Below are 12,245 nucleotides of genomic sequence, written 5' to 3'. Positions count from 1 at the left end.
AGACCGCGGCCTTCGGCATCGGCACGTTACAAAGTATTGAAAATTTAAAAAACATGTGCAAAAATTAATCGCAGTCAATCCCACCAGCGTAATCGATATACCTCGTATTCTTTCATATACGATATTTCTTAGGTTTCTTAGGTTTCTTAGGTTTCTTAGGTTTCTTCGGTTTCTTCGGTTTCTTCGGTTTCTTTAATTTTCTTCTTTCTTGAATTTTGTAGTTTTCTTAACGGCTGGGAATGATGCGATCAACCGTTGCGAAGTGTGCATTGCATAACAAACTTGCGCCGCAAAAGGTTGTGTACGGATGTAGATCCCGTCAACTGGTTATATGAATACTATACATCTCTTGCAGGTTTTCTGCTTCTCCTCTTTGTTCGCTATGATCTCAGCTCCCACTCATCCAATTTTCTCGCTTTAAAATGTTCTGGGAACCGCTCGGCCTGGCGGGTGATCTAAGACTCATCGTTGCTTGTTATATGCAGAACCTCAAGCCCAGTGGTCACTTGAAAGCTTGTTACCATGGATGCCATAGGGCTAACATGGGCTAGTCTGTTACCACGGTCACAGTACACTGTATGTACTACTCAATTAGCTCAAACATGAAACAGCTTTGGCTTCGCCTCTGCGTTTCTTGCAGTATTTCACTTGATCATTGTCGCACCTTGCGGCCCAATGCACTGAGCTGGTTTCTTAGGTTTCTTAGATTTCTTTGGTTTCTTAGTTTTCTTAGGGTTTCTCAAGTTTTCTTATATTTTCTTTTTCTTAGTTTTCGTAGTTTTCTTTGCGGCTGGGACCAATGCGATCAACCGTTGCGAAGTGTGCATTGCGTAACAAACTTGCGCCGCAAAAGTTTGTGTGCGGATGTAGATCCCGTAAACTGGTTATATGAATACCAAACATCTCTAGCAGGTCTTCGGCCTCTCCTGTTAGACCGCGGTAATCTCCGCTTCTGCTCATCCGATCTTCATGCTTTAAAATGTTTTGAAAACCTCTCAGTCTTGCGGGTGATCTAAGGCCAGTCTTGTCTTGCTATCATCAAATGATTAAGGCCAGTGGTCACTGAAAGGCTTGTTACCATGGATGCCTAGAGCTAACATGGTTGGCCGGTTACCACGGGCACATTTTATACTACACTAGTATACTCAAACAAAAAGAAAAGCTTCGGCCTCTGCGTTTCTTCTGTTCACGGACTGAGTGAACAAATCATTTCGGCCGCTGCATCTGCTAGAGTAGCTTAATAGTTTGGTAATTTTGAGTAGAATGAACAGAAACCTAGCACGCGAGAAGAAAACAAAACAAGCTCCAGGGTTAAAGGTCACCAACGCAGTACGCTCGTCGCGGACAACCATCCTGAGCAGTTGTCTGGCTGACTTTTCGAGAAACTAATTACATGCTAAACAATGTACTGCAAAGAAAATAAAAAGTTTTTAAAATCGTCGTAAGCCAATATTCATCCGTGCTCAGCTTGTTAACTACATCCGTAACAGCCGTGACGGCCTTTGCTAAGAAAATTATGTAACCACGTATACACGATTGATAATGTCGCCAATGTTTGGGCGAACGGCTGAACCGATTTCGACGCGGCCAAGTGCATTAAATTCGTCTCAACGGCGCGAATGTTCTTACGCTATTGCGGCATCGATACGCCCCAAAAGGGAAGGAGTAGCCCCAAAAAACAAATTATTGCCATGGGCCCCCATAGACTAACATAAGCTAATGCGGAACGACAAAGGCAGACCGCGCCCTTTGGCTTTGCTTCACTAATAATTCATGGAAAACTGTGGAAAACGCTACAAAATAAAGGTTCCTTGGATTTCTTAAGATTCTTAGATTTTCTTAGTTTTCTCAGACTTCTTATGTTTCTTAGGTTTCTTGTGTTTCTTTCGTGGTTTTCTTAACGGCAGAGAGCGATGCGATCAATCGTTGCGAAGTGTGCATTGCGTAACAAACTTGGGCCGCAACTTGAACCGATTTCGACGCGGTAAAAAGCTCTAAAGCCGTTACAATCGCGCGAGAAATCATACGCCTCAAAGGAATCGATAGCCTCCAAAGGGCAAGCAAAAGCCCCAAAAAACCGAACGTTACCATGGGCCTCCATACGCAAACATGGGGTACTACGGAGCGACAGAGATACAAACCCAAAAATAAGGAAAAATATTTTTTAATTATTAAAATTAAACTTCATAATAACGATAATGTTGTTGTTATTGAAATTATTTTTGAAATTCTTTACAAATTAAGAATTTTGTTTAACAGATAAGAAGTTTGCCTCTGACGATTTAAATTAACAGTTTTTGATAAAGCCCTGATGAAAAAGAAATCGAATATAGGCAAAAAGACTCGTAATACTGGAAAATGTGCAACGAGACGAGCTTTAAGACGGCGAAAGCTCCAACAAGAAAAAAACACCAGTGCTGCAGAAAAGGTAAACAACCCGCCATCTCGTCAAAACGAATTCCGTGAAAGGAAATGCACAACAAAACGACCTAAAGAAAAACCAGCTACGGATATCGGAAAGGTCACCGGATCAGAATTATCTGGAAAACCTGCAACAGCAGTTGAAATTATGGGAACTGAACAACGATCTCTCTCCAAAACCATGGCACAAAAGTTTCCTTTACGAAAACACTTTTCTGAAATAGAAAAAGAACTACGCAAATGGATCCGATCACCCTGGAAATATCCTTTTATTTTTAATCACCTTGCAAAAATAATCATTCCCGATTATCGTGAAATTCCAGCCGAATCTTGGAAACTTGTTACGACACCACGGAAAAATCTTTTAGAATGCTTATTTCATGGATTTGCTCTGTGTTCGTCTAATATCTTTAAAGAAACCTGCGGTATTTGCGGATCCAACTTCGTTGAAGGGGATCGGATATACCAATCGACTGAAAAAGACGAGGGGAAATATATGCTTCATAAATTATTCCCAAACGAGTTTACGACACCGGAAAAAAAATTTAAAATATGTCGAGAATGTCAGAATTGCCCAAATGCCTTTCAAAAGAGCAACCCCCATGGAAATCCTGTAACAGAGGACGTTGTCTTACCCGAAGTGCTTGAAACCGTAAATAATCCAACATGTCATCAACTTCTATCCCTAGGCAGAATCTATTCTTGCGTTTACAAAGCAACAGATCCCGTACGAGCGCAGTACCAACATTATCAGGTATGTGATCGTTTATCTAAACCAAACGTATGTGCCTGTGCCCGTATACGGCCGTTAACGCAAACCCTTATAGTTTTTCTAAGTTATTAAGGTTGACTAAATAGATTACCTTCATTGTTTATTAATTTCCTTCGTTTGTTTACTTTTGTGACTTCCGAAGCTTCTTATTTCTTTACATTCTCAGGTTTTAAATCCGTGACTAAGCAATGAAGAAAGGTCAACAGCTTTCTTAGACCTTTGGCTTTTACTTTTACCTTTACTTTTACAGGTTTTACAGGTTTACAGGTTTCTTACGTTTCTTAGCTTTTTGTTAGTTTTTTAGCTTTTTACCAGTGTACCTATTTAAGTAATTTTGCAGTTAAATTTTTATTATCGTTGTTTATCCGATCGATCGGCAAATCGAGAGTTTTCGTTGTATAGCAAAACATCAAATGGTGAATATATAGGGAGACATGCAGTACTGGAAAAACTCCGACGAACATTATCAAGGGCTACTAGGAGCTATCGTACAAAAGAATGCAGAAGTTACGAAGCATTTACCAAACACAGTCGTCGCAGCAGTACAATGGTTACGCCATAATAACCCACTATACGACAGATTTGCGTGCCTTGCCGAAACACTGTGGGCTTGGCTAACTGAAACTCCACAAACTGTAAATGGAAAAAACCTTCTTAACGAAAATGACCTGGGTGTCGAAACGGAAGCACTTATTGAACCAGAGTACATAGACAATGAAGAAATTACAGAAAATATTACTGATGACACTGTTGGTCGGTGTTTTCTCCCTGACCCTAATGACACCACCGATTTTATGAAATCGGTAACATTAAAGCTATCAGACAGCGATTTTGATCCTAAGTGCTTCCCCATTTTATTTCCCTTTGCAAGAGGTGGATACCAAAAATATAATGGACGAATGGCAACATGGCACCGAAACAAACTGCTACATCGCAGCCCTAATTTCCGAAAATGTAAAATGTTTATTTTTGTGCAACTAGACCGAAAAATAAAAAACCATTTGTTTTCGGCTAACAAATTTTTTATCAATAACCGCAAAAAAATGGTTGCCGGTCCAGAAAAGGACGCCACTGAATACGACAACCATACACCATACGGCAAAGAGCTACCACCGAGACTCATTGGTTCTGCGAGTTACTGGGCTAGTTGCACTGCCGATATATTTGCCATTTCAAGTGACAATTACCTTGGGCAACCAGATATTTTTGTCACATTGACTCAAAATGATGCTTGGCCTGAAATCCAGTTTGCGTGTACCAACAAGCCAGGAGAACATCCAAAAAACTACACTGATATTAACCGAACATTAACCAGCACTGCCGTTAACAATCCAGTAGAAGTTACCTTGGCATATCATCAAAGATGGCTAGCGTTTAAGCAAAAATTCCTACTGAATCACGAAAGCCCATTTGGCAAAATTAAAGGTTACTGGTACCGACATGAATATCAGAAGAGAGGTGCCATTCATACTCATCTTGTCATTTGGGTTGAAACATGGACGGAAAATACGCTAGTACAAGCGCACTTCCCACAAGAAAACGATGCCCTGTCTCAGTACATACGTCAATTAATTTTGCAATTTCAAATACACGAACGCTGTATTCCTGAACGATGTTTTAAAGGTGTTGCCGGACAGCAACTCACAAAATGCAAATATGGATTTCCATTCCATACACCTAATCCGGAATGCAAATTAGACGAAACCAAAGTTAGATACGAGTACCCACGATACTCACCCGAAGACGAGAGAATAGTCCCCTACAACTCAACTCTATTGTTATTTTGGCAAGGACACATTAACGTTCAAAAAATAACTTCTAACGGATGGCAACTCTACCTCGCAAAATATGTTGCGAAATCGGAACCGAAACTAAGAATTCGAACTACGTTTCAGAACTCAGTCCAAAAGCATTTGTCAACAAAAATCACCGGCATTCTCGAAGCATCACAACGATTACTCAGCAAAGATTTGCATGGCTCATCTGTGCAGTGTATTTACCTAATAGATGAAGTTGACCCAACGTATAAAACCCTTCGAAAGGGATTCAACAGACAAGAAAAGCCTACGGACACAGATTATTATGACACAAAATACGAAAAATATCTGAAACGAAACGAGCGACTTAAAGATCTCACATACACCGAATTTTTTGAGTACTTTTCTTCGACTTCTACACCGTCAAGTGTGCAAGAAAACGACTTTGAACCTGACGACACAAATGAAACCGTTAATACATCCGAAAAAACGACGATGTACTGGAATGGACTAAGAGCAAGCACAATCGACATACTTAATCAAATTCGTTCCGCAGAAGTTATCGGCAATTCAAGTGAAACCAAAGTAAAAAAACGAAGAGTTCCGGCTTCCAAACGTTTCCGATTCGTTTTAACAGATTCAACTGACACCGACGCATTTTATCGGCAGCTATTCCTCTCCAAAAATCCAGTTTTCCGAAATGAACCATATTTTTCACCCCATAATACTAACAAAACGTTTTTGGAGGAATGCATCATAAGGAATTTAATAGATGAAGCTATTGTCCAAGATACATTTGGAAGAGCAGTAAGCAAGGGATTATCAATAACCAAAATACGAGAACTGGCTGACCTTTGCCTCAAAACTTTTCCCGACTTTGCTGAAGCTACAGAGGAAGCCTTATGCAATATCGAACACATGTATAACGAAAGCTGCTTCGAATCGACCACCGAAACAGAACTTATAAATGATGAAAAGTATTTCCCTAAACCAGAAACTGAGCCCGTACTGCCAACGGGTAAACAAATGGACATCGCTAACGAAGTCATTACCAACATCGCGAAAGGCAACCAGACTTTGCTATCGATTATTGGCTGCGCTGGAACGGGCAAAAGCGTTATTGTAAAACATGTACACTGGGAATTAGCCAAACGCAACACGCGCACGCATGTGTGCGTCGTAGCACCTACGGGAACCGCTGCCAATATTATCGGTGGAACTACTATTCACTCGTACTTTGGGATCGGAATAGATAACAAACACAAAACAGAAAGAGACACCATTGAATACTGGAGAGCACATTTGGTTGACGTCATAATTATTGATGAGATGAGCATGGTCACTCAGGAAGTACTAACATCACTAAGCAGTTTACTACAAAAGGTCAACAAAAGAAATCAGAGATTCAAAGTCTTTGGTGGTGTATCTGTAATTCTCCTTGGTGACCCCGCATGACTACCACCCGTTGCTTTAGATAAACAGAACCATTCAATTTTCCTAGGAAAACATTGGCCAAAATTTAAGGTCACCACGCTGACAGCCATTCACAGACAAAGTGATCCGGATTTTCAAGAAGTTTTAAAACATCTTCGATACGGTAGCTGCTCTCAGTCTGTGCAAAAGTCATTAAAACAAAGATCTATAGCGGCCGAAGAAGTAATGATCGATCCCAACAATTATGTTCCAATAATCTGCCCACATATAGATACAGAGAACGAATGGTGCGAAAAATACCTTGCGGCTTTGGATACCGATCAAATAAACTTCGAAGCTCGTGACTATGGACTTAACAAGGAATCCCTCAGTGAAGTGGACCAACGAAGAGTTAACAAATGGTGTCACGATCGTTTCCCTGATTTATTAAAAATTAAACGGGGGGCAAAAGTAATGTTATTGAGAAATATTGATGTAAGCAGTGGATGGCACAATGGCACAATTGCAGAAGTGACAGATTACAATACCAGAATTATTACTGTTAAATCGATTCAAACTGGACTGACTCTATGCATCCCCCGATTTAAGAACACCTACAAGATATTTGGCAAAGTAATTGGATACAGAGAACAATTCCCTCTACAATTAGCGTATGCTCTGACTATTCACAAAATCCAAGGCCAAACATTAGAGAAAGTAATCGTCGACATAAGAAAACCGTGCTATACTGCGATTTCGCGTGTCAAATCACTCAAAAATTTATTCATTATCGGAACATTCGAACAATCGATATTTGTTGACCAATGGGTGCTGGATATTTTATTACGGATTGAAAAAACGGACACTTCACAATCACCTCCATCTGAAATTCAGCTTCACTGTGAAGTCTTCTCACACGTTAGACGCAGTAATCAAAAGCGGAAAGCACCAAGCAATAGTCCGTCCACCATTACACGACGTGTACAGTCTGTACAAACGCAACCGGGAAGTACCAATACCGTTACACCTGTATTCCCTACTTCCACAAATCTCCCATTACCACCGATTAACCTATTTGCGAACGGGAACTATTGGAACCAGCAACTACAAATTTCCCCTACCGACTACGAAGAGATAATAAATGAAGAACCGCTAACCATAAACGTTATTGATGCTGCCATTTTTCTTTTACAAAAACGAAATAGCCAGAAAGTTCTTACGAGTAAATTTTTCTCCGGTCTCGAATATATAGCCAACTTCCAAAAAAGCGATTTTGAAAGTACCATTGCTAACGGTGATTCTGGCATGCAAATTATTTTTATCAACGGAAATCATTATCAGGCCATTGTTCGCACTACGGACATCATAAAAGTGTACGACTCTCTGGATTCTCAAAATCCCAATTTTGACATCATACGACAATTAAAAAAACAAATCAAAAACAATACTATGGATCGGATTTTACTCCAGTACGAATCAGTGCAACGACAACAAAATGGAACGGACTGTGGCGTATTTGCAATAGCGTTTGCAACCGCACTACTTTTCGATCAGAATCCTGCCGAACTAACCTTCGTTCCTTCACTGTTGCGCAAGCATTTAATTTCCTGCTTTAAAAATATGGAAATAACGCCCTTCCCAACGTGCAGCCACACCTGTATGCGTACTCTCAACCGACAGTTATGGATCTAAGAAACTAACCTTTAAGAAAAGTGTTTCAGGATGTCAAAGTTACAGAGTGTACAAGCCAGGTAAAAATTGATCGAAATCGAAAAGACTAAAATCCGCACCGTGCCATAGGCTTAGGCGTAACCCGTATACTGACTATTTTCGCTGCATATATATTTTTAAATTACTAAATTTTTTTGATTTATTATACGCATTTATAAATACGTATATATAGGCAATAGTACGACAAGAACTAGTTAACTTCATCTTTATCCAGTGAACTTCATGTTTATCCAGTGAACTTTATAACCACATAATTATTATTATATATATTAAGTATTAATTAAGCATTTTGTTATTAATAAGTATGCAAACTTATTAACTATTTAAAATTCATTTATTAATTAATTTATTTACTAATTAATTTACGCTAACAATGCAATAATGTAGACAACTGCTTACGTACCTGGTCTTTTTACGACCACATACAATTTACTTTGAATTTATTTTTACTTGAATGACTTATTCTAGCTATCGACTAATTATATGCGCGTACGAACATGTTGTATCTACCAATCCGAAAGTACTCGTAAAAGATCGCCTGCCGGACCGCAGTACCTCACAACTCACTAGACCAAAACCATTGGATCATATTTTCCAACCGAAACGGAGCCTGTGACTACAGCAAAAGCCAGTGCCGCGATCACTGAAAACGCAACGTAACAATAACAACAATAATTTACGTACAACCATAATCAGAAGTTACCATCAAGTTACCTATTTTACAGGCCCATTAAACTCAACCTTCTGTTCAAACTGCCACCACATGCTACAAATTCATATGGAATATCACAGTCCTGCTTATTCGGAGATAACTGTGGTAGCATGATGGTCACTGCATTCGCAAACCACGTCCCGAAACTACAGGCAATGCAAATTGGACAGGTACTGAGCAATATTTGCAAGTATTTAATCAATGTCAAAACGCCGGCAGAATTTCGCCCTCCCAATCTCAAAACAGCGGCAAAATTCCCTGCCCGCCGACTTTTTGTACGACAAAACGCCGGCCGAACTTTTTTAACATTTCCAACTACAACTATAGTATTAAAGAAATAACACCTGACAGGAACAGACAATAAGTTATACTTTACATGTTTATTGCGTGGCAAGTAAACCTCTAGGAAGTTATTATTTTTTTGTATTTCTAACTTTGGTCATATAAAAGTTGAAAAAATAAACAAATACTGTCGCCGTTTTGACCACCGAAATTCAATTCGAAACACTTCCAAAAAGTACAACTGTAAACAAATTGCATTATTAACTGGTACCCTAAATCGGTCACAAAATAATTATTTCTTTTTGTATTAGACATACCTATTCACGAATTACGATTTGAGAAAGGTCAACGAAAACTTCCGTTACGATTCAACCGAAAACGGAAATCTCTACATAACGGACAAAACAACGATTAACGAAACGCAAGAAGAGGAAGTTCTACCACATATTCTTACCACTCTTGCCGAAGCGACGCTCTCTTCGAATAAAGGCCACCTGAGAAGTATTGCCTGAAGACAATTATTTTTTCAATCACGTTTGGCGTCATATTTGCACCTTAATGATCACAGCACCACTATTTCCAGATTACCTAGCAATTGTCGAAAAAATCGAGCCCAAACAGGAGAAGTTTTTCAACAACCGGAAAAAACCGATTCGAAATGTAACAGTTCGGGATCAAAACTCATCAGCTACGATAACATTATGGGGCAACCTGGTAGGTTTTATTAATTATAAATTTATTAAGGTTAAATTTAAAAATTTATTTACAAAAATTTATTAAACATTAAATTTTTTTTTAAATTCACGTTTATTGAGATTCAGTATTTTACTTTATGTAATAATGTACACAAATTACATTTTCTACACTATTAACATGCAACTTTTCCTTCCTTCATCAGGCCGAATTTTTTGATCAAGCGTATCTGAACAAGCCGGTGTTTTTCGCAAACCTGATGTACAATGAACAATACAAATGTTTGCAATCCCAGTGGAAAAAAACTTATTTCCGAATCTCAGCCGTCGGAGTTGCACAGCAACTTGTCAAATGGGCGCAAGATATCGGATTTATTGATGACGATACCGACACCAGTGCACAAACAACATCCGACAACCGAAAACGTCCATCGCCAGTCGACCAGTCGGATCCAAAACGAAAGCAGATAAATTAATTCAATTATAAAACAACAACATGCTTACACATATTTTTTTATCTCTTGCTTAACTTCATCATATACGGTTTGAAACTACGTACTTTTTATGACTGCATCCAGTGTACTTTCCCAGTCATATCAAAATCATATTAATAATACCTAATATTTTCGATCAACGAATTACATAATTAAGCGTCCTATTTTTCCCAGTTTCCCTCAGTTTAATTTCTTGCGATTCAGCATGTGTTACCATAACAAAAGGAGTTACACTACTGAATTACAACAAAAACAATTTCAAAAATAATACTGAATTCCCAACGGGAAAACAGAGGCCCTGAAAAAGAAATTGTTGCCATGGGCCCCCATAGACGGACGTGGGCTATTCATTTGTATTGTCGCAGCGACAGAGGCAGCCCGTGGCCTTCGGCATCGCTTCGGCAAACAAAATAAAAAGTAAAACCAGGGCGAAATAATAAAAGTGGTCAAGCTGGCGATTACCGCAATCGTATTTTTTGCTTTTTTTCTTAGCTTTCTTAGGGGTCTTAGGTTTCGTAGGTTTCTTAGGTTTCTTAAGTTTCTTAAATTTCTTAGGTTTTCTTAGGTTGCTCATGTTTCTCACGTTTCTGAGGCTTCTTACTGTCAGAGGCACATGACTGCGCCTGGTGCATACGGCCCACCATGGACGTATTTGCACTCATGCTTGCCATATCGCCTCTCTGTACGTGCGTGTGTGGCTGCACTGCACTCCATATCCGCTGGAGCGGATATACGCGGCGCACACTGAGCATACTTACTCTCTCGTCCCTCTCTCGCAGTATGACTCAGCGTTCATACGCTCGCGTTGGATTGAGTCCAGTCTGCGCATCATCACACAGCTGATGGCACACAGCACGTGCTTGCCGCCAGTTGCTTTTTCACGCCTTGGCGAACGCTCAAGAGCTCTTCTAGCATTCACTTGCTTGCTTAGCCATCAGTGCTTTGTTTTGCTTTCCTGCTATTACGCAGCATTGTTCCCTTTATTTGTCAATAAAGCACACTCGTGATCTCCTCTGCTTGCCTGTTACATGGTAAGCAGAATCGTTTAGTTTTCTTTTTGACGGACCCTTTGAGGAGACGGTGAAGGCTCAATTCACGGAGAAATTGTGAGGAACCTGAAAGTCACTGTCAGATGATTGCTGAAGCAATCTGCCCTTGACTTTGATCAGAACGGTCGCATCGTCTTACAGCTGAGGAAAACGAGGATCACTGAAGTGATTCTTGCCCAGCTGGTGAGCACAGTTTTCTTGGTCTCTTCCACATTGAAGAGCGCATTTCCAACAGCACGGACTTTTCTCAACTGACGGATCAGACTCGAACGAGAGTCTGCAGCGCGAAGGATTAATCCAATTATACGGGGACCTTCGCTTTGAACAGCGACCCGCAACTTTACTCGCGGATTTCAGCTCGGAAACGACGGATTTCCGACCTCGGACGGAGGAAATCGACCGGAACCGACACCGACACCGACACTGGTAAAGTCACAGTTAGAGGTCGATTTTAGCCGAAACTAGGTCGGCATTTCATTTTCTAGTGGTAGAAAACAATTTCTATCCGTAAATCTAACATTTCTAACGGTGAAAAAGTAACTTTCGACGGAGAAACCGACTTGGAATTTTGCTTTTGGTCGAGAACCGACCTGCTAGGTCAACGAACCTGTCTAGACAGCTAGACAAAGGCTAACCGGCAACAGGTCGGAAATTTTCTTATTCTTGATTTCTAACGGCTTTTCGACCATCAGAAAATTTTCTAAATTAATAAAACTAATTTCTAACGGTTAAAAACTTCAAAATCCGACTAGATAAACTTTCTAGCCGACCTAAAATAATTTGTTTTTTTTGCGGAAAATAGCGCGAAAATTCTCGAACTTCCTTGTGACGTCATAACGACCGCTTATCAGTACTTAAGAGGCAGCCAATCCGCGTGCAGGGAAAGTTCCCATAGCTTAACATAGGCGTGATTCATCGTTTT

General features: G+C 39.9%; 1 protein-coding gene across 1 annotated transcript; it reads left to right on the top strand.

The window, feature by feature from the left end:
- Window positions 1-5,868: 5,868 nt before the first annotated feature.
- On the top strand, window positions 5,869-7,080 carry LOC129602454 (uncharacterized; the record flags this gene model as incomplete). Its single annotated transcript, XM_055501471.1, has 2 exons — window positions 5,869-6,300; window positions 6,973-7,080. Coding segments are annotated over exons 1-2 (540 nt in total), but the record flags the coding sequence as incomplete, so codon positions are not given.
- Window positions 7,081-12,245: the final 5,165 nt, after the last annotated feature.

The sequence above is a fragment of the Paramacrobiotus metropolitanus genome, unplaced genomic scaffold, assembly GCF_019649055.1.
Source record: "Paramacrobiotus metropolitanus isolate TYO unplaced genomic scaffold, Prichtersi_v1.0 Parri_scaffold0000475, whole genome shotgun sequence".
In the NCBI taxonomy this organism is placed as follows: domain Eukaryota; kingdom Metazoa; phylum Tardigrada; class Eutardigrada; order Parachela; family Macrobiotidae; genus Paramacrobiotus; species Paramacrobiotus metropolitanus.
This window is presented reverse-complemented; position numbering and strand designations above follow the sequence as displayed.